General features: G+C 45.8%; 1 protein-coding gene across 3 annotated transcripts in view; it reads right to left on the bottom strand.

Annotated features, from left to right (window-relative positions):
* Srgap3 (SLIT-ROBO Rho GTPase activating protein 3) overlaps positions 1–23,966 on the bottom strand; it is a 228,228-nt gene that overhangs the window by 96,337 nt on the left and 107,925 nt on the right. For all 3 annotated transcript variants that reach the window (XM_060383893.1, XM_060383892.1, XM_060383894.1), the window contains exon 2: positions 14,805–14,997. In XM_060383893.1, coding sequence (XP_060239876.1) covers positions 14,805–14,997 — 193 coding nt within the window. The remainder of the gene's footprint in view (positions 1–14,804; positions 14,998–23,966) is intronic.

The raw sequence follows: 23,966 nt of genomic DNA on the forward strand, positions 1-23,966 counted from the left end.
AGATTTTCAAACAAGAAAAGAATTTTCAAAAAGAAGCAAGCTGGAATAGCCATTCTAGTATTTAATACCAAAATTAACCAAAATTAATCAAGAGATGGGGAAGGACATTTTGTAGTCATAAAGAAAAAATCTACCAAGATGATATCTCAATTCTGAACATCCATGCTCCAAATGCAAGGGCACCCTCATTCGTAAAAGAAACATTACAAAAGTTTAAATCCCATATCAAACCCCACACATTAATAGTAGGAGAATTCAACACCCCTCTCACTAATGGCAGATTAAGACAGAAACTAAACAGAGAAATAATGGAACTAACAGACATCATAAATCAAATGGGCCTAACAGATATCTACAGAACATTTTACCCAAACACAAAAGAATATATATTCTTCTCAGTACCTCATGGAACATTCTCCAAAATTGATCATATGCTTGGTCACAAATCAAGCCTCAACTGATACAAGAAAACTGAAATAATTCATTCTAGTTTATCAGACCACCATGGATTAAAGCTAGATTTCAACAACAGAAACAAGAGAAAGCCTACAAACTCATGGAAACTGAACAACTCTCTACTCAGTGACCATTCAGTCATGGAACAAATAAAGAAAAAAATTAATGACTTTCTAGAATTCAATGAAAATGAAGGCACAGCATACCCAAACTTATGGAACACAATGAAAGCAGTGCTAAGAGGAAAGCTCATAGCATTCATAAAGAAATTGGAGAGTTCTCATTCTAGCAATTTAAAACCACACTTAAAAGGTCTAGAACAAAAGAAGCAAACACACCCAAGAGGAGTAGATGGCAGAAAATAATCAAATCAGGGCTGAAATCAATAACTTAGAAACAAAGAGAACAATACAAAGAATCAATGACACCAAGAGCTGGTTCTTTGAGAAAAATCAACAAAATAGACAAACCCCTAGCCAAACTAACTAAAAGGCAGAGAGACAGCATCCAAATGAACAAAATCAGAAATGAAAAGGGAGACGATATAAAGACACTAAGGAAACCCAAAGAATCATTAGGTCTCACTTCAAAAACTTGTATTCCACAAAATTTGAAAATCTAAAGAAATGGATGATTTTCTTGATAGATTTCACTTACCAAAGTTAAATCAAGATCAGGTAAATAATTTAAACAGTTCTATAACCCCTAAGAAAACAGAAGCAGTCATCAAAAGTCTCCCAAAAAAAAAAAAAAAAAAAAAAAAAAACAAAAGCCCAGATGGTTTTAGTACAGAATTCTACTGAATTTTCAAAGAACATCTAATACCGATACTCCTCAAACTATTCCACAAAATAGAAACAGAAGGAATATTTCCAAACTCATTCTATAAAGCCACAGTCACCCTGATACCTAAACCACACAAAGACTCAACAAAGAAAGAGAATTTCAGACCAATCTCTCTCATGAACACTGATGCAAAAATACTCAATAAAATATATGTAAACCAAATCCAAGAGCACATCAAATATATCATCCACCATGATCAAGTAAACTTCATCCCAGGGATACAGGATGGTTGAACATACGTAATCTACCATATAAACAAACTGAAAGAGAAAAAACACATGATCATCTCATTAGATGCAGAAAAAGCCTTTGACAAAATCCAACACCCCTTCATGATAAAAGTCTTGGAGAGTTCAGGGATACAAGGCCCATATTTAAAAACAATAAAGGCAATATATAGCAAGCCAATAGCCAACATCAAAATAAGTGGAGAAAAAAATGAAAGCAATTCCACACTAAAATCAGGGACAAGACAAGGCTGCCTACTCTCACTGTATCTCTTAAATCTAGTACTTGAAGTTCTAGCTAGAGCAGTAAGACTACTACAGGAGATAAAGGGGATGGATGTAAATTGGAAATGAACAAGTCAAAGTATCCCTATTTGAAGATGATATAATAGCACATATAAGTGACCCCCAAAATTCTACCAGAGAACTTCTATAGCTGAAAATCACCTTCAGCAAAGTGGCTGAATACAAAATTAACTAAAAAAAAAAAATCAGTAGCCCTCTTTTATACAAATGATAAATGGGCTGAGAAAGAAATTAGGGAAAAACACCCTTCACAATAGCCACAAACAATTGTAAAATATCTTGGTATAACTCTAGCCAAGCAAGACTTGTATGAAAAAAACTTCAAGTCTCTGAAGAAAGAAATTGAAAAAGATATAAGAAGATGGGAAGATCTTCCATGCTTGTGGATCAGTAAGAATAACAGTAAAAATGACCATCTTACAAAAGCAATCTACAGATTCAATGCAATCCTCATCCAAATATCAACACAGTTCTTTACAGACCTTGAAAGAGCAATTCTCAACTTCGTATGAAAAAAACAAAAAATCCAGATAGAGGAAACAAGCCTACAATAGAACTTCTAGAAGTGTCTCTATCCCTGAACTCAAGCTGTACTACAGAGCAACCGTAGTAGAAACCACATGGTACTGGCATAAAAACAGGCTGGTCGATCAATGGACTCAAACTGAAGTCTCAGAAATAAACCCGCACACCTACAGGTTGTTGATTTTTTATAAAGAAGCCAAAACCATACAATGGAAAAAAGAAAACATCTTCAACAAATGGTGCTGGCTTAACTGCATGTCAGCACGTAGAAGAATGTAAATAGATCCATATTTATCACCCTGCACAAAACTTAAGTCCAAGTGAATCAAAGACCTCAATATGAAACTCGATACACTAAATCTAATAGAAGAGAAAGTGGGGAATAGGCTTGCACTCATTGATACAGGAGACAACTTCATGAACAGAACACCAATAGCTCTGGCACCAAGAGCAATAATTAATTAGTAAATGGGACCACATAAAACTGAAAAGCTTCTGCAAAGCAAAGGACACTGTCAACAGAACAAAATAGCAGCCTACAAATTGGAAAAAGAACTTCATCCGACAGAGGGCTAATATCTGAAATATATAAAGAACTCAAGAAATTAAACACAAACAAACCAAATAACCCAATTAAAAAATTAAGAGAGATTAACTGAGAATTCTCACCAGAGGAATCTGGAATAACAAGATGCACTTAAAGAAAAGCTCAACTTCCTTAGTCATCAGGGAGATGCAAATCAGAATGACTCTGAGATTCCATTTTAGCCATTTCAGAATGGCTAAGATCAAAAATTCAAGTGACAGCACATGCTGGCAAAGATATGGAGCAAAAAGAACACGGCTCCATTGTTGGTGGAATGCAAACATGCACAGCACTTTGGAAATCAATCTGGCACTTTCTCAGAATATTGGGAATAGGTCTACCTCAAGACCCAGCTATACCACTCCTGGGCATACACCCAAAATATGCTTCAACAAACCACAAGGACACTTGCTCAACTATGTTCATGGCAGCTGTATTAATAATAGCCAGAAACTGGAAACAATATAGATGTTCCTCAACCGAAAAATGAATAAAGAAAATGTGGTGCATTTACATAATGGAATACCACTCAGCTATTAAAAGCAAGGACATCATGAAATTTGCAGGCAAATGGATAGAATTAGAAAAGACCGTCCTGAGTGAGGTAACCCAGAAGCAGAAAGACATACATGTATGTACTCACTCACAAGTGAATATTAGTCATATAGTACAGGATAACTATACTACAACCCACAGACCCAAAGAAGCTAAGTAACAAGGAGGATTCAAGGGAGGTTGCTTGAATCCCACTAAGAAGGGGAAATAAAATAGATGCCATAGACATTGGAAGTGGAGGGAGAGAGAAAACTGGGTGAGAGAGTGGGCAGAGAGGGGAATGAGGGGGATCAGGTGTAGGGAGATAGGGATAGGGGCTGCGAGGGTTGCGAGGGCTGCGAGGGCTGCGAGAGAGAAGAGAAATTGATGTTGGGCATTTCTGGGACAAGGTAGAGACCTGGGATGGGGAGGCTCCTGGAAAGATATTGGGGTGACCTAGCAGCAGGGAACACTGAGACTGAAGTGGCCACATCCTATAGCCAGGCAGGACTTCCAATGCAGGAAGGGGGACACCAACCCACCCACAAAAACCTGTTGACCCAAAATTTGCCCCGCCCACAAGATATGTAGGGATAAAAGATGGAACAGAGATTGAGGGAATGGCCAACCAATGACTGGCCCAACTAGAGACCCACCCTATGGGAGAGACCCAACCCCTGACACTGTTAATGATACTCTACTATCCTTGCAAACAGGAACCAAGCATAACTGTCATCTGAGAGCCTTTATCCAGCAGATAATGGAAACACATGCAGAGATCAATAGCCAAACATTAGGCAGAACTTAGAGACTCTTATGGAAGAGTTAGGGGAAGGATTAAAGGAGATGAAGGGGTCAAGGACACTACAAGAAGAACTACATAGCCAACTAACCTGGGCCCATGGGGGTTCATAGATACTGAACCACCAACATGCATGGACTGGTCCCAGGCCCTCTTCACATATGAAGCTGACGGGCTTCTTGGTCCTCAAGCGGCTCCCCTAACAGTTGGAGTGGGGTTTATCTCTGACTTGGACTCTTGTTGCCTCCATCTGGATCCCCTTTCCCTAGCAGGATGCCTTCTCTTGCCTCAGTGAAAGAGGAGGCAAGATGTGACTTGATGTGCCAGGGTGGGTTGGTACCAGGATGAGGGAGAGTGGGAGTGTTGGGGGAAGGAATGTGGGGGAAGTGGCTGGGGGAATGGGACTGAGAGGAGAGGAGGGAGTGTTGTTGTGATTGGGATGTAAAATGAACAAATAAATTAATGATGAAAAATACAAAAAAGATTTTATTCTGTAGTCAGAATTCCTGTTCCAGGAAGTAGGAAGTCATAGAGGTTATTTACAAGTATAATCAAGGGGTGTTTTGGAAAAATCACTGAACAAAAATTGGGGCGGGGGGTGAGTAGGGTTGGTGGATACAATGGATAGATGGATGGATAGATGAATGAGTGCGATAGATATGTAGGTAGATGGCTGGCTGGCTGGCTGGATAAGGGTTGAATGATGAATAGATAGATAGATAGATAGATAGATAGATAGATAGATAGATAGATAGATAGATAGATAGATGATAGATGATAGTCAGACAGGTGAATTGTTAGATGGGTGGGTGGATAGATGGATAGAAGACATAGCTAATGAATGGATACATGGATGAGCAGGTGGGTCATAAACATGAGGCTAGAGACAGGAACACCACTCGTGAAGGACTCTCAGTTCAGGCAAAGGGAGATGGTGAAAGCTGAGTGGTGGCACAGGGACCAACGAAGGCTAAAAAAACACTCTCAACAGGGCATATTTCATCTTGAAAAGCTGCTGGAAATAGGAGTGGGAGTGAAAAGAGAGAATGGTGATTCTCAGATTTGGCTTTCAGGCAACTGGGAGGAAGCCAATGACACAGACTAAGAGGAGAGCTGCAGGGAAAGGAGCAGGTTTGGGCAGAGAACACTTCCCATCCCACTTTCTACTGCTTCCTGGGTGGTGATGGCAATGAAAGGATTAAAGGAGAGATGCCATAATTGAGCTGTTACTGAAATTGCTTCAGGGGCTTAGCTCAATCTGGGATGCAAGAATTGAACAGCATCTGGGGAATTAAATGTGTAAAAATTATGGACGTTTCAGAGGAAAGCAAAAAGGCAAGTGATTTTGAAAGGACTCGGAAGTACTAGATTGACTTTAATGATAGCCTTTAATTAGGTTGCCTGGCCAGAGTGAAATGGTAGAAGACAGACAGAAAGAACAAAATCTGTGGGCCAGGAGTGGCACAGCTCAAGACTGGGCTGAGGAAGAGTGTAGGAGGGAGGAGGAGCAGGAAGAGGAAACGGAGGGGAGATGCAGCAGCAGCTAGCATGTCTTGAGGAGAGGCCTGGGTTCCTTCGAGCTTCCATGTCTCCCTGTGTGGATGCGTGCACTAGTTCACCCAGGTGCTGTGTGTGGAGAAGCTCAGATCCTCTGGGGAGCCTCGGCCTGAGCCTTCCACTCAGTAAGAAAGATACACATGAGACAGGAAGGAGATACTGCTGCAGCCTCATAAAGGTATTCATGGGAAGGAGGTGGCAGAGCCTCCCCATACCAGACCCGGAAGTAAGGTGGCCACTGCTGTCTTCTTTCAGAAATCACTTTCTAGACTGAGAATCAAAGGCTGGAGTGGACATTCCCAAGGAAGAGCCTTCTGGGTGGATAAATATAATGAAAGGGCCAGCAAAAAGGAGAAAGGGGCATGCTGGTGAGCTGACGGGCAGTTGAGGGGCCCCACATGATGCTCTGGGGTGAGAACCAGGGTGACGAATACAGCAGGGGAAAAGGCAGAGGGGTTCTTTAAGTACTGTTAGAGAACTTGAGCTTCATCCTGAAATCATCAGGGAGCCACAGAAGGATCTATAGTAAAGCAGTAAAGAGGTCTCCACAGTGGGACCCTGAGAGGGCAGAGGGTGACATCCAGGAGCCAAGAGAGAAACTGAAGAGTCAGTGCCTCAGTGTTGACTGAACTTGCAGGCCAACTGAGAAGGGGTTAAGGTGAGAGCTGAGGGGAAAGAATCCAGGATGGCACCCGTTTTCTGGCTGGGCACCCAGGGAAGTAGAAGTGGCATTTTGGGGAATGAAAAGAAGTTAGAGGTTTGGCTTGGAAGGGAGACAAGGCCCTAACCCAGAGAGCCTGACAAGGCTGCCATCTGGGAGAGGCAATTCTCTCCACTCCCACGACTAGGATAGGCAGGGACGGCGAGCCACATTACATGGAGGCCATATCACATGTTACAGAGACAGTGAGCTTCCAAGCACCATGCCCACTCTGACACTCCACCCAGCATGGGGAGCAGCTAGCTCTGCCTTCCCATCTCCTCTCTGCCCTGTTTCCACTTATATGTGTGGGGTCCTCGCACACTAAGAGCGAGGTATGGTGGTTTGAATAAGAAATGTCCTCCATAGGTTCCTCCATCTGAACACTTGGTCCCTGGCCAGGTGCTATCTGGGGAGGTGCATCCTCGCTGAAGGAAGTCCATCAGTGAAGGCAGGCTTTGGGAGTGTACAGCCTCACACCCCCCTCCAGCTCTCACTCTTTGCTTCATATCTGTGGTTGAAGATGTGATTTCTGCTACGGCTGTCTGTTGCCATGCCTCCTCAGCCATTATGGCCTCCCCCCTGGAACCACAAGCCAACAAAATAAACAGCTTTCTTCCATAAGTCACTTTTTGTCATGGCATTTATCACAGCAACTAAAAGCAACAAGTACCCTGGGGAACTGTCCACAGCCAGGATCGGAGCTAGAGCTAGGCGTTCTGTAGAAGGCTAGCATCTGTGACCTCGGCCACTATGGTACCAGGTCCTTACCACCTCAGTGGACCAATATAAGAGTGACCAAGATGAAACAGAAAGACACCCTGGCCTGGGAGTGGTGCTCTCCTACGCCTAGCTACACAAACCATGCCACTGAACACCAGGAACAAGCTCCCTGGTCATTCTTCAGTGACTCATCTGTGCATGCTGTAGAGCCAGGCTCCAAGTGACCTTGAGCAGATGTGTGGCTCCTATTCTCCCCAGAATAGATAGTGTGTTGGGAGAAGACAGAATCACAGGAGGTGACCCAGGTGTGTGTAGAATTAGACTGGCAGAGAGTGCTAGAATGAAGGGAATATATTGTGCCATGAGGGCCCAGAGCAAAGGTCTTGAGGCCTGACTTCAAGGTTCACTGAAGTATCTGTGAGGAAGGAGTAGATTAGGTGGTCTCCTTAGAAGACTTAGAGGGGATTATGGGAAAGTAGTAGATGAGTGGCCTCCGTGAGGGGCAGGGAGTTTGGTGCTTGTATTTAAGAGACTAAGACCAGTGTGGGTGAAGCATAGGAAGCATAGGAAGCAAGATGCATAGGGGTGGGAGTGGTGCACAGTGAGGCTGCTGGGTCCTAGGGTGCCTGCTGCATCGTCGCATGTCCCATCTGCATCATTTTCTGCACTTGGGGACTGCAGATGAGGATAGGGGTCAGGACCTGTGCTTCCACTCTCCTTTTCCTGGGGTCACCTGTTCTTTTTCAAAATGGACGCCAGGGCTGATATCCAGCTCACTACCCAACCCTTGCCTGCTGCAGTCTCCATTTTAGAAGACATTAAAATGAAAAGGGAAGCTTTCCCTCATCTCAGGCACACTGTGAGTGACTCTTTTGCTTTTCTCATCTTGCAACAGAGCCTCTCCTTGGGAGGAAGAAGCTGCTGAGCTAGGACATAAGGGCAGAACTTCCGCAGATGTACATATTTTCTTCTTTATGTCTAGAAACTAGCAATGAACATTTCTGGTGAGTCACAGCTTGCTCGCTAGCTTTGGCTAAGAAAGGTGGGAATGAGGTTCCAAGAGACTGAAGCTGGAGAGGCCAAGCTTTGCCAAGCTGGTGAGTTTGGAAAATGAAATTAGCAGCAAGCTAACTCTGCCAGCTTCCTGGCTGGGGGCTGGAAAATTCCGCTTAGCAAACAGAACCCAGATCCAAGCCTGCAGAACCCAGGAGGCAAGTGGATCTAAATCCAGTGTCTTGGGATCTTGGGAACCGGAAAGCACAAGGCCCTATAGCCGACACAGTCTTCAGGCACCAGATCCTTGTGTTTGGTTAACTCCTGAAATGAAAACCTCTGCTCCACTAGAAAACACCTGAGCAATCTCATTATGTCCTTCCTTTGGAGCTTCTGTGTCTTGGCTTATCTAACAGAAAATGAACAAGACGCGCTGTATACAAAACCAAGCAGAGGAAGGGCCCACCAAAGATCATCCGGCCAGTTATTCCACCCTTCAACTGCAGGTCCTGAGGACCCCACCGTGCCTGGCCTTCAAGTCTCTTGTCTTCCCTGTGGGGGCGACGACACCTCCTCTGACTCTCCTTGTTCCACCACAATTCTTAGAAGGATGCATGAGCTACAGGTTGCTGAATGAGGTCCTATATAAGTCTTAAAGTCCACTATCATTCTACCTACTGACTTGGATGAAGACAAAACTGAATTCCTACATACACAGTGCTCTTTAAATCTACTCATCATTTTTAATACAAAAATAGTGTGCTGCTGATGCATATGTGAGGTATATGTACTATACACACAAATAAGTCACAACCCAGTTAACAGTTTGTAATTTACTGATTATGATCTCTGAGGATTCCAAGGAACATGTATGTCAGCAGTGAAAACCATATGAAAAACTAAGAAGAGGAGAAGCGGCGGCAGCCATCACAAAGAGCCTAAAGAGCTCTGCTACAGAAGAGAAAAGAAGGTTGTGGTAAAGAAAGGTAGAGGATAGAAGGTGAAAGATGGTAGAAGGTGGAAGGTGAAGGATAATGGAAGGTGAATGTGGAGGACAGAAAGTAGAAAATGGTGGACAAAGGCAGGTGCATGATAGAAAGGAAGAAGATAATGGGAATGGTGGTGGAAGATAGGAATTAGAAGTGATGGAAAAACGGATAATGGGAGACACAGATGATGAAATGTGCAGCGGATAGGTGGAGGTGATACACAGTGGAAAGTATAGAAGGTGCAGGATAGAAAAGTGAAATGACAGAAGTCAGAGACATGTTGGAGGTGATGAAAAGTGAACAAGGGACAATCGAACATAGAAATGAGAGACACTGGAGCTGACAGACATTGAGTGATAGACATTGCAACTAAAGGATGGAAAGTGAAAGTGAGGGAAGGTGATGATTTTCTATAAGGAATTAGAAACAGATCCCAGTGTGAGCTTGCACCAACATCAGGATTATCACATCCCAAAACCCAGGCTCAGTATCTCCCTTTGATTTTAATTGTGTGTGTGTGTTATACACACAGATTCGTGCACACAGAGACCAAAGGAGGACAGCAGGGGTCCCACTCTTTCACTCTACACTTTATTCTCTTTAGACAAGGCCGCTCACTGAACTTACAGCTAGGTTGGTGACCAGCCCCAGTGATCCTCCTGCCTCCTACCCCTCTATAGCACCCTCTCTGTGGTGGGCATGTGCAACCACACCTGGTCTTTATGTGTGCTTTGTGAATTTGAACTCAGGACTTCATGCTCAAACTGAGAATGTTCCTATCCAGAGAGCTATCTCCCCAGTCTGCTGCTGTCTTTTTCTAAAGATATTTATAAAGAACTTTCCCTAGTTATAGTTCTCTTTCTAAAAACACTTGCCATAAATAGTAGGTAACCGAAAAGTAATTTTAAGGGAAACAAACAGCATTATGCATTTTTAGGTAGGTGTTGAAGCCTGAGGTTTGTTGAAAGATTAGAGAGGCATTACCAGATTACCAGCACGGGAGCATGAAGGAGGCTTTCTTCTCAAAGCTGAAAGAGAATTTAATTCATGGTTCAGAGAGCACAGGTGAGCCATCCTTTCTTTGGAGAGCATTGTGTCATGACAGAGAGAGTCAGAGAGAGACACAGGCAGAGATAAAGACAGAGAGATTAGAAATGGTTCCTTGCTTTCAAGTACCTAGCAGGATGGCATGCCAGATTTCCAAACTGCATGGTTCCGTGTAATCAGACCTGAGCTCTGTGAGACCCACAACTAGCCAAGCTAGAACAGAAGCTTTTCACAAGAGCCTTTCCCCGGCCTGATGCCCACACAGGTCTGCTTAGATAGGTGACTCTCAGCAAGAGCCGAGAAAATAGACCTGCCGGGCGGCGGCACAGCCAGAGGCACTCTTGCATTTGGAGGTTGATAAACTAAGATTCAAATCCTTCCTGTACTACCTGCAACCACAGCTGTTGCCTAAGCAAATTAATTTCCCTACACCTTATTAGTTTCAACGGGAAAGATAAAGATGTATCTGCCCTGCATGTCACAGTGCCTATCATGAAAGTGGCATAAGATGAACACTATTCACCTGGGAGAGTGCATAGCATAAGGTAAGGTAAACATGAGGGAACCTGGAAAAATAAAACAATTTATTGGTGTGATTCCAGCCAAGGAAGAAGTCATAACTATCAATAAAGACACAAGCACAACCTGAGGGCTTCCTCCATTCCTACCTCTGTTGTGGAAGTTTGGGTTTATGATATATAAACATGTTTTCGTTTTAATTCCAGGTGTGGGGTATGGGATTGATTCAGATTGTCCACAGCAGCAAAATATTTGCTGAGAGCCGCTCTTTGCCAGCTGCAGATAGTTTAAATCTGAGGACTCTGGAGAGTGAATAAATGACAGAGCCCAGAGAGCATTTCCAGGGTTCCAAGAAAGAAGGCTGCTGCTGCTTCCCTGCTACTGCTCCTGGTTGCTGCTGATACAACTTGATGAGAAGTTGGAGATATCCTGAAATGAAGATTGGACATGCCCCAAGAAACCCAATGAACCTAACCAACAGAAAGTAACTAAAGAGAACTATGCCCCCTTTCCCCACTAACTGTCTTTACTACCTGGTATTGAGGTGTTGGAAGAGATTAGGGTGGAGAAGGGAGAGAGACAGGGGTATAAGAGCAAGGGCTGCCTCTGTCATGAGCTCGATTGCCTGCTCGTGATCACTTGCAGCTGACGATGCAGCCTTGCCAGGCCACAGAGGAAAAGGATCCAGACAGTCCTGATAAGACTTGATAAGCTATGGGCAAATGGCAGAGGAGGAGAACTCCCCCTTTCAGTGGACTAGGGGAAGGGGATGGGGGGATGGGAAAGTGGGATTAGGAAGAGTTGAGGGAGGGGCTTCAATCAGAATAAATTAGAAAGGAAGAAAGAAAGAAGAAAGGGAAGAAGGAAAGAAAGCCCAATAAAATAGTTTTTAAAAGTATGCCAACAACCTCTTCTGCCCAGATCTCTTAAACCTGGATCCTCTACCCACTAATTTCAAATTACACATTGCAAAAAATGCTTCTCCGTCAAGCAACAACCCGGAAGGCTAAATCTCAATTATACTATCATTTTAGAGACGTGCTGCAGCTGTGAAAACTGTGGCACTTCTTCCCCAATACAAACAGATTTCTTGGAAGTGAAGCCAGTTGTTCGCTGGGATCCTCCCTCCCGACTGCTCAGTGAAGCTGGAAGACACTCCCAACTGTGCTGGCACTGAAGATTTCCATAGAATGTTGTGCAGTATCTAGCCAAGCACCGCCCAGCTCCTCTCAAACTCTAGCTTTTCCTCACAAATATTTCTAATGTGTCTGAATAGGATTCCTGCTGCTTTTCTCTGTGGCACACAGAGCAGCCAGCACCACTTAACCCTGGACAAGGGATTGTCAGGAGGCATATTCCCCTGAAGGGCAAAGAGCAACCAAAACCCAAATAAATCAGAATAAAAGGGGTCCCAAATAGAGCTCTATTTGAGTAAAATAGCATTACACTTTGGGGTTTTTGTAGAACAGAGCTTTGCATATGGGGTCTCAGGGAGAGAGAGTTTATAAAGTACCTTATCTTGCGAAGGGAAAACCCTGTGGTCAGATAGCTTTCAGATAGACACAACAGGATTACTCAGTACAAATCTCTCAGTCTTCCACATTGGGACAGTCAGTGGGCCAAGCATGGTGACACACACTTTTAGTCCTAGCACCCAAGAGGCAGAGGGTGGATATCTGTGAGTTCAAAGCCAGCCTGGTCTACATAGTAAGTTCCAAAATAGTGATTCCCCCACCAAGTATCTCAAAGTATTGGTTTCAGAATACACATCTCTTAGGGAAGGAAGGTCTTAGTCACAGGAATTCTCTGTCTCTGCACTTAGCCAACTTGTTTGGATCAGGCCACCCATCCACCAGAGAAGCAGGGTCAGGCCCCTATATGCTGCCCTCCATGGCATCTTCCTGCTCAAGGATGCTCCTGGTTCCAGACCATCAGAAGGAAAAGCCAGGCCCCACCAGGCCTGCTCCAGAAAGCACAAAACTGTGACTTCTCTGCTGGTAACAAGGAAGGCAGGCTAGAACAGTCCATGAGAAGACTGAAAACTATTTAAAAACCATCAAAGTAGCTGGTCACCAGAACTCCCAGAAAGGCTTGCTTATACCCCAGAGGTTCTGATGCAGAGGCTTGGGGGAGGCCTCGGACTCTGCATTTTGGGCACACCTCTATGTGACCACGCCTTACACACCAGCCCCTTGGTGGTCCCCGTTCTTCAGAAAGAAGTCAAGTTCACTCTATCCTCCCAGCAATGTAGCACCAGACAGGCCAGCATTGCCTCGTCATAAATCCTTCCCATCTCACATCAGTTAAGGGAGACACACTGGACACTCCTCCTTCTCCACAAATGTTAAATTCCCCCAGGACACCCAGGAGCCAGCATTAGGCCCAGTGGAGGTCAGAGGACAACCGGAAGAAGTCAGTTCTCTTCTACTAATTATGTGGGCTTTGGGGAGCAAACTCAAATTGTCAGGCTTGGCTGCAAGCCCCTGAACCAGTTAAGTCACATGACAGCACCTAAGCCTTTTTCTAAATCAAGTGCCACATGGAACTTAGCACCGTTCACAGCTGTAAACATCTCCACAGCCCAGGAAGACTGGCAAAGGCTTGCCCCTTAGGGAGAAGCAGTCCACAGCACAAAAGGAAACACCCTGACCTACAGCTGGAGGACCAGAGCCCCTGCCCTAGTTCTGTCCCTAATTTGCTTGGCATCTTCAGTAAATCAATTCCCTCTCAACTCAAGGGAACTTCAAAGACCAAGAATTAATAAACTCTGCCTTCCTTGCCTTTCTTTTTCTTTCCCTTTCCTTCTGCCCCATCTCTTTCCTCAGTCCTATTCACAACATCCCATCTTTGCCATCAGCCAGGCTCACTGCAGTGACAATAAAACAAGACCCAGAGCTTTCCTCTAGCCCCAGGAAACCACCTGGCAGCTTGGGCACCCTTAAGCAAAGAACCTATGAGACAGCCCGGCTTCTTGGAGCACCCAGGCCCAAGGACCAGAGCACAGCACAAACCCCATGAATGGAAGCACCAGCCAAGTCACTGAGCACCCTCGGGTCAAAGGTGAGTCAGCCTGGCCGGAACACTCAACTTCCAAAAGCCATCAGGGCTGGGCCATCACATTAGTGTCATGTCGAGGGTCCACCCTAGCTGCACTGGCCTGGGTGACCCCTAATTAGACTTTCATAGTGTGACAAGCAGCCCACTTGGCCCGAGTGCCAGCTGGGGCTCTCATCCATCTGGTGGCTGAGATAATGAACCCATGAGGGGCTAGTAGGGCTCATTACAGACAAGGTGAGGGAATAAGGGATCTGTGTGTCCCCAAGGCCTGCTCTCCCCTTTCCTCCGTGCTCACACTTAGGATGTGAGGAGAGCTAGTTTCAAATCAAGAAGAAGGAGGAGCAGGTGATGTGACCCCCTGTGCACACCCCCTGTAGATGGCCACAGCAACAACACGGGGTGTAACTAGAGGGCTTTAGAACCCACTGGGTCAGACAGAGAGCCTCAGCACTCAGAACTCAGGGTGTGCAGTTAGAAGATAGGGCATGTGTGTTGAAAACAAAGGAGGAAAGGGTTTTGGTACTGCAGCCCTCCAGAGCAGCAAGAAAAAGGGATGTTCTTTGGACGTGGTTCATAGAAGACATTCTAAGGATACAGTGGGGGAGCTGGTACCCAAGTAAAACCCAACCAGATAAAGTGAGGATGTACTAAAAGGAGGTACGGAATCCCAGCTGGGCATAGATGAGCAGCTCCATGCCACTCATCTGTTCTCTACAGCAAGCTTCTGCGTGGAAGCCATCTCCATCTTTACTTGGTACATGAGAACAGCTAACTCCCTGAGACAAGAGGAAGCTGCAGAACCCTTGCAGGACTTTGCAGGTCAAGATCCAGTCCTGGCCTCCTCATCCAGTTTTGGCCTCCTTCACCCATTGTGTCTGCCAACAGCCCTACTGCCCAGTGCCGCCTCCCATCCCAGGACCCACAGCCAACTTCTCACTTGAACTGGTGCTCCCGAGAGCTGCGGATCTTGGAGGAGAAGCGCTCGGCCAGCTTCTCCAGACTGCGGGAATACTCGAGCTCGATCTCAGCTTTCCTGCGGAAGAACTCCTGCAAGTCTTGCAGCAGCTGCAGCCGCGACTCTGACTGCTGCTCCAGGCATTTGAACTGCTCCACCAGCTGCGTGCGGATCTCTGTGGGAAGCAAGGAGCTGAGCATCAGGCTGTGGCTGAGGACAGTGGTGAACCCATACCCACCCAGAGCCCAGCCAGAGCCCCAGACTTGCTATGCAGAGATTTGGCAGGAGCCCCACCTGAAATACAGCCTCACCTACTGTTTCCCAGGCTTGAGTCACCCTACACTGCCATCAAGGTCCCTGACAGATGCTCAGGCCACATGTTACTCCACATGATTAGCAGACTGACTAACTTTTATCACTGTAATCAGTTTGTTTAAACTAAAAAGCTATATAGAAAGCTCTAGAAACAGGGATATCAGAAACGAATTCTATGACAACAACAGTTTTTAAATCCTTATTTGCACGCTACAACTAGGCCTTGCCAAAGAGCCAGAGGACTTGGCCAAGATGCTTGCTCTTTGTCAGCAAAACAGAAGTGGCCCAGGCAGAGGTATTCGGATTGTTCTCATCTAGTGCAGGCAGGACCCCAGAGGACATCAGAAGGCATCTGGACTTCCAGTGTTTGTCAAGGTCATGTCAGCTCTGCTTTCACTTATCCTCAGCTCCATGCATAAACATCTCAAGCACCACTAAAAGATTTTTGTCCAAGTTGGGCATGGTGGCACACGCCTTCAATACCAGTGCTATGGCAGGCAGAGGCAGATGGATCTCTGTGAGTTTGAAGCCAGCCTGTTCTACAAAGTGAGTCCAGGAAAGCCAAGGCTACATAGAGATGCCCTGTCTCGAAAAACATAAAAAGAATCTTGTCCATACTTGGACAAGTACTGACTGATCGAGCTGAGTCTGGTCAACCAGGAGGACTGTTCAAAAGCTGGGAGTCAAGCTGAAACAATCTCATCAGAGTCTCTATAATTGCTAATCACCTTAACATCCTGATGTCCTAACAGTTCTAGTACTGTCATTGCCACTATTCGGGTACAGCAACCCCTTCCTGGGTCCTCAAAGAGGTGCCCTATTTGCACTTCATTGGCAACCTTCACAAAAACACCCCAGGCTCCCCTCTGCCTAAGGGTCACATCCTCCTCTTTAGCATGGACCTGACTGGTCAGTATTCCCCTTCTACACTCCATGAATTTTGAAAATCACTCAAGCCCACCCTGGAATAGTCCTGTATCCCACCATCGTCATCATAAAAAGGGGGTCTGCAAAACTGGCACAGATCTACCTGGGAGCACACCAAGACTTCCCAAGTGATCTGCAGACAGGAGTGTGGGAGAATCCACACGAGAACCTCATGTCCATCCCTATGCCTTCCAGTTCTGCCTGAGAATGCCACACTTTTCACAACAGTCCTGTTCCCTACTTCCAGAAGAAAAAACAAGGCTGCATTCATTCAGAGTCTGACTATGATGGAAGACCCACAACTGGCAAAAATGTCTGGGTGCCCCAACAAAAACAACTTCAAATATTGGTGTGAGAAAACTTTCCTTAGGCCAGGCTTGGTGGCACATGCCTTTAATTCCAGTACTTGGGAAGCAAAGGCCAGCAGATCTCTGTCTGAGTTTGAGGGCAGCCTGGTACACAAAGTGAGTTCCAGGATAGCCAGGGCTACATAGAAAAACACTGTCTTGAAAAACAAACAGGAAAGAAGGAAGGAAGGAAGGAAGGAAGGAAGGAAGGAAGGAAGGAAGGAAGGAAGGAAAAGTCTTTGATTCTTTGATTCAAAGGACCATAAACTTTCTGTGCTCAAACAAATAAATAGTAAGTAAATAAATAGAATGTGATTTCAAAAGTCAAAAATGTCTCTTTCAATTTGTACATAGGTTAAAAAGAAATATGATAATCAATTTGTAAGTTTTAATCATAAAACTATATTAAGGTAAAATTCTGTGAAGGAAATTATGAATGCAAAAAGATAAGGAATGATACAAAGATTTTTATGCCTTTGGGTTCTTTCTGATGGACAGTGGAGAGTAAATACTGATGTATTGCAGAATTATTCTTCCTATGACCTGGCAATTCCACTCATAGATAAATGCCCAAAAGAAGTCAGTTTCCACCCAAAAAAAAAAACCAAAAAAACAAAAAACAAAAACATTTATAACTAAGCATTAGAAGCAACTCCAAAAGTCCAATAGAATGGAAGCGATATTTTCAGGTGAGACGTTGTTCAGGGGAATGTTCTTTGGTAGGAAAGCATGGACTGCATACAGTACAGGCTTGAAATGCATGGACCTTATGTTTATTGAATCATCCAGGAAAAAACGAGACCAGAAGAGGTGGTTTGTGGTGTTAGAAGTGTCACCTTCAACTCAGAGGAACACAAGGTTGTCTTCTGAGGTTCTGAGTATGCCCACACACCTTGATCTGGGCAGTACACAGAACGAATGGAGCTGTGCCCCATCTGTGCATTCTCCTGAATTACGTAATACTTCATGAGAAGACAGGGTTTTTTGTTGTTGTTGTTTTGTTTTTTAATTGCAATGTTATTGAGCTTTGGTTTGCTACTTTTAAGAGAATGGTGTAATGTTATTCTAAAATGCCAATATTTTAAAAATGGCAGGAATATATTCTTTGTAACTACTTATGCTTAGTTGGAAACATTTTGAATGGAAACTAAAACCGTGGAACAGCAGAGACTTTTGGGCTCATCCTGAGGGTAGACAACAGGAGGCCCATACTGCTGCTCCATAGCCCTGGCAGAAGAGTCTCCTTCTAGCAAGGCCTAGAAGACCCACTGGCCCAGCCACCATTCCCAGTGTACCGTGGGACTTCTGGCATCAAGACTGCCAGGATTGGTTTCAGAGGATGGTTGTTACCATTCTTACAATGAAATCCAAGTGTATGGTTCTCCAAGAACCAAAAACAAACAAACAAACATCAGGATAGCAGCACCTGACCAGCAAATGGCTATTCATGCTTATCACACTCCTCTTTCCAGCCCACAAAATCCCTGAATGTGAACACCTCACATGACACACAGGAACACATACAAACACACATGCTCGTCAACACACAGATAAACACAAAGTTAATACATAAACATATCATACACATATACACCACATGCCCCACACACATACACACATACACATGTGCACACACTCACCAAACATACTTGGTGTGGCTCTCACTCACTATCAGTTTTACACACATGCATCCAGAGTGTGGCTCTCGATCACTAAGTTTCTACAGAGGAAGAACAAAGGCTTTGTGTGAACTAAGCTCAGAGGCTTGGTAAAGGTCACATGCTCTGGGAGCTGTCATCAGCTGCACAGGCATGTACCTTCCCAGGCTCGTGTGTGTAAATGGATGTAAATGGATGGCTCTCACATGAGACCCGGCCGATGTATCAGCACATAGCCATGACAATCTTCTTCCGATATTCCCCTACCAACTTTCAGACCCTCCACTGCTGGAATCATCCCGACGATGCTAGTCTTTCAGGGGCTCCTGTTCTATCGATGTTTCTCTCATGTGAGCTGCAGGCATCCCTAGGAGGAGGATAAGTGCTGGTATCCCCAACTTCACCCCTGTACGTGAGGGGAATAGTGACTCAAAGGGCACCATCAGGCTACAGTCCTAAAAGCTAGCACAAAGCCAAGGTAGGAATCAAACTCACATCCCTCAGAAGGTGACACCAAATAAAGCTTTGGACACCACAGTAGACGGATCCACCAACATCCCCACTTTTAAATCCCCCAGCTTCTGCCCGAGGTCCTCTGCATAACAGGAAGATGCTGCTATTAGAATGGCTGCGGGGGCCGTTCTCACGTGCCACCAGTGTTCTCATATTTTAGAGGAAACGCTCATAAATCATACTGTAATGACAGGAGACAGTCTGGAAGGGGCAGAGGCACCTCCCTCCCTCCCCCCTCCCCGTGCACACAGCCAGCTGGAGCCTCCAAAGCGGGGCACAAAGGGAACCTTCTGAGCCTGGCTAGCTGGAAGTCAAGGTGTCTAGCAATCAGAGACCAGCCCCCAATTCCCCTCTGCCGCCTATCCCCCTGCCCTGAAACCCCAAGGGAATTGGTTCCCAGTCTCTCCTGATTTCTGTCTCCCCTCCAGAGACTGCTAAGAGCAGGCTAGGACTCAGCTTTTCTCCTTGAAGATTTCAAAGACAGAAAAATCAAATCAAATCCAACGGAGCTGCTCCCCAGGCACAGCCTTGTGCAGTAGATATCCCCGAGGGAAGGCATCCAACCAAAGCATGGCACAGTGAGACAGAAAAACAATGGGGGGGGGGGGGAGAAGGAGGAGTTGGGAAGTTGGGACAGGCTTTGATCTCAGACCCTCCAGGCTGAAGACAACTTCCCTGACTATTCAGCATAGCCTTCTAGCTCTACAAACAGGGGCATGAAGCTCAGAGAGGGGGGCAAGACTAATCCTACAGCCCAGGTCTATTGAAGCATTCTTCATCCCACTCTCCTGATCTACGGCTCTGTAGGCCACCCCCCATTGCTTTATAGGGAAAGGCCACACTTCCCTGGCATTCAAAGCCTAAGAATCCACAGCTTGCCTACGAAGTCATATTCCAGCTCACTCTCCAGGCCACGGCCTCACCAAAGCTGTCACCCATGACAACAGCCAGTGCCGTGCACTGTATGCTATGGTCACAGCCTCCCAAGCAGAAGATCTACGGGATTAGGGATTCTAGTTTTTCTTAATCAAGTAACTACACTGGAGCAAATTCAGGTTTGCCCAAACCCTGACCAGAAGGTTAGAGCTCCCTCTACTTCACCCTTGCACAGCTCGTCTTCTCTGACGTTTTTACTGGTGCACTGCACTTGCTACCACTGAAGAACTAGCCCAGAAACACTCTCCCTTTGAGCCCATGCTTTACCCTGAGGTTCCCTCTTGGTGCTCTGTCTTCAGAAGGTTTAGACAAGGCTGTAATTGACAGGGGCCACCATTATCGCCTCCTACAGCACAGTTTCACTGCCCTCAGAGTCCCCTGTGGTTTGCCTAGTCACCGTTTCTGTCACCCCTTCCTGTTCCCATCCTGTCCTTCACCACCCCTGTGTTCTCCTGTCTTGCCAGTCTTACATTCCCCAGGATGTCTAGAGCTGGACCCTTTCGGCAGGCTAGCATGCATTTAGAATGTTCCCATATCGTTTTGTAACTTGACGGCTCATTTCTTTTTATCACAGAATATTATTCCAACGTACAGGTGACCTCTCAGTCTGTTTATTTGCCTAACCACTGAAGGGCACGTTGAGAGCTTCCTATTGTGGGCCTCTATGAAAGAGCTGTCACACTCATCCAGATGAAGGTGTTTGAATAAGAATGCATCTTCAATTCCTTTGGGTAAAATATCCTTTCAAAAAAAAAAAAAAAATAGATTCATGCTGGTGCACACCTTTGATCCCAGCACTCAGGAAACAAAAGCATGCAGAGTCTATGAGTCTGAAGCCAGTTTGACCTGTGTAGTAAGCTCCAGGCTTGCTAGGACTACATAGTGAGACCCTGCCTCGAAAAAACAAAAACCAGAGAAAGAAAAAGATGCAATTTTTGAGAGTTTTTTTAGGTTTACAAGGATTGCACTTTTCTGAAAATTTCAGGTTAATTTCCTTTGTATGTATGTGTGTTTTGTCTGCATTTACATTCGTGCACCACTTGTATGCTTGCTGCCTACCCGCAGAGGTCAGAAGAAAAACAATGCATCCCGGGAACTAGGGCTACAGACGATTGGGAACCCCCATGTGGTGCTGGTGGCTGCACCTGGGTCTTCTGCAAGAGCGGCCAGTGACCGATGAGAGGGATCACTGAGCCATCTCTTCAGCTTCAAAGAACTGTATTATCCAATAAATAAATAAATAAATAAATAAATATGGCAAATTTACAAATGTTTAACATGGTCAACTCCAGTTATATCCATTTTCTGCAAAACATTCTCACCCTATTTTGAGTTCCATAAATTGTAGTACAAAAATACTGAGCCAGGGCAATGAGAGGGCGCTTGCCACCAAGGCTGACCACCTGAGTTCAAGCCTTGAAACCTGTAAGGTTGACAGGAGAAAACTAACCTGCAAGTTGAACAGAAACACACACACACACACACACACACACAGTAGATTTAGATTTAGATTTAGATTTGCTTCATCATAACCCTGGGCTGGGGGGTGGAGGATGGAAGTTTTAAGTCAAGCAAAGCTGGCCCTGCCTGAGTTAACTCTGGAAGTTTAGCTGTTGTGACTGATGTGTGGGAGGACATGTGATAGTACTCGCTTTACTTATTCTTGTACTTATTCTTGTTAGTGGTTGAAATTTTCCATAGGAAAGAAGAAGAAAAAGGCAGACCAGCCCAGAACTTTATGCCAAGCTGAGTTCTGGTGAACAGGTCTGGCGGGTGAGGCCTGCCAGCTTGCCTCCAGGCCTCAGCTCTAAGCCTGCAGATAGCTTCTTGGGTCATGAACCAGTACAGAATATCAGATTAAAAAGCAGTTTTAAATGCAGCTCTCAGCCCCCACCTGACCTGCTCTGTGAGCCCTATCTTGAGAGTCCAGGGGTCATCCTGAAACCCCTGGAACTGAAAGGCTTTTCATGGCTTGAACATCCCGAAAAGCAAGACTGTATGCCCTGTACCCAGTCTCAGGTCACCAGAGCTAGTCAAGATGGCAAGCTGGTGGGGCCTCACCTCCGTGTGCACTGCTCCTGGTTGTCATGATATCTTGTAAGGCTGTTGGTAGACTAAGACTCAGGGGGGAAAAGAGAGAGAGAGAGAGAGAGAGAGAGAGAGAGAGAGAGAGAGAGAGAGATGCCCAGTGCTACCCAGAAAGTCGAAGAACCAAGGCTCATAGGGATTAAGGGGCAGACAGGAGCTGAGAGTGTCCCCCATGAGGATCCTTACTGTCTTCACTTTCAGAGACCATGTCCCACTTCCTGTCTTCACCCTACACTCCACTGTCACCTAGGTATGTGTAGGCACAGGGCCTGGGCCCGCCTACATCCTGAAAATTACCTATCCTGGGTGCCCAGTCACTGTAGAGGTCAGATGGGTCTACTTGTCCTGCAGGGTGGTTGGCAGCATTAGACTGGAAATAACATGCCAGGCACCTGGGCACTGCAGGCACACAGCATCTCTACAGAGGTGGCCTGGCCTCGCACAGAAGGGTAGATGCTCAAAGGCTCCAAAGGACAGCCAGCCTGGCTTCTAAATCTGTTCGTCAATGGTGAGAGTTGGTACATGCATAAGCCATTTCACACAGTACCTAGCACATAGTAGGGATGCAGTGAAGGAGACATCACTGCTGTCATTGCACACAATGGGCACTAAAGGCTCTGGTCACAAAGCTGTCCCCCTAGGGTCCACTTCTTTCTCAGCCCCACCGGAAGGTTTCTTGATCCCACGACTATCTTTTCTCCAGCTTCCCTTACATGGAAATGCAGCTTTCCTTTGGCAGCCCCCTGATCATTCCCCCCAGCTCTGTGGCCTGCCCGGCAACCAAGAGCCTCAGCTGCAAGGTCCCGGGCAGCTGCTGCAGCAGTTACCCTGGCAACCTGGGCCCAGGCCCAGATGCATCTGCTTTGTCTCTGAGCAGCAGGGAGCTGCCCAAGAGACCAGGAGAGTACCCCTCTGTAAACTAGTCCCTTCAGAATCCTTCTCTGTCCAGGCTAGCCAGTTCCTGGTGCTGTGTACAGTCTCCTCTCTCTCCTTCCTCTCACCAGAGATCTCTACTTCCCTTCACTAGCTTTTACCAAGCCAGCCAGGTTAGCAGCCACCACCACTCTGACCATGGGAGAGGAAGAGGTGGCAATCACACCATTTCATTGGTGAAAATAACTGAGATCCAAAAAAGAGCAAGAATTTACAGGCTCTGCCAGGTACTGGCAGGTTTTAGCAGGGCTCCCTATACTTCCAAGGGAATTAGACCCATGATGAAGCTGTTTATCTAGCCTGGATAAATGGGCCACTGAGTGCTATAGTGGCCAAAGCTGGATCTGGCATCAAACTTGGCTGCATTCAGTCAGAGCTTGGCCTGGACTTTGTCAATTCATGTGACCTAGAGCAAGCCAGTTTATCTCTAGCCCGTGGTTTTCCCATTTGCAAACTGGAGGGAATTAAAAGCAGGCATTTACAGAGTTCTGTGTTTTCTGTGAATCTATGCTATACAGCCTTGGGAGACAGCTTTTCATTTTGCAGAGGAGAAAGGCAGGGACATGAGGTAGCTTGCCTAACATCACCTAACATTGAAGCTTTGGGCTCCCTGTCTACATGGCATGCCAGAGATGCTTCCCAAACATCTGTCAGATGCTCTACCCATCAGCCTGGTCTAACCGCCATCATTCCATGGGGAAGTGGAGAATCAAAGCCCATCAGCTGCAGAGGCTTTGTTGAAGTGAATCCCATCTGCTTGCAGTTTTCTGAGGAGTGGAGCGCGGGGGAGGTACTGAGTGATATAATGCACTTACTGCTCCACTCCTCACCCCCACCCAAAAGGTCTCTAGACTAGCATTGTAAAACAATAAGAGTTACTTTGTAACGATGACGAAGACATTAGCCAGGACGATGGTCCTCACATAAGAGGAAATGGCATGGTCCTCATGGTCGCCCACACTTAGGAATTAGCATTTCATACATACCTGTGGCTGAGGACGTGGGGAATAGGAGATTCCCACCTCCCACCACCATCTAGACAGGGAAATCCAGTTCTGCAGTTCCTGCAAGCAGGAAGCAGTCAGCAAAAAATGCCATCAACATCTAACAAAGTGGGAGAGTTTCCCCTAACATCTGTGCTGTGTCCAGATAATAGCCAGGCCCTGCCTTGAAGTCAGACTTTTCTGACTTCCAGATGTTCAGTGAAAGGCAAAGGACAGGCAGGGAGAAGCCAGGCCTCCCCCTACCCAAGTCCCTGAGTTAAAGTCATCTGTGATCAATCTCAACACAAGATTAATATTCACGGCTCTGATGCCCAGTGGTCTCTAAGGGATCAGATGCATTGAAATGAGAAAGAATGAGAAGTCATTAACGCTGAGAGCATCCAGCTGTGGCCTCCAACACAGGATGCCTCACTTCATGTGGAA

Source organism: Meriones unguiculatus, chromosome 5 (genome assembly GCF_030254825.1).
Source record: "Meriones unguiculatus strain TT.TT164.6M chromosome 5, Bangor_MerUng_6.1, whole genome shotgun sequence".
Lineage (NCBI taxonomy): Eukaryota > Metazoa > Chordata > Mammalia > Rodentia > Muridae > Meriones > Meriones unguiculatus.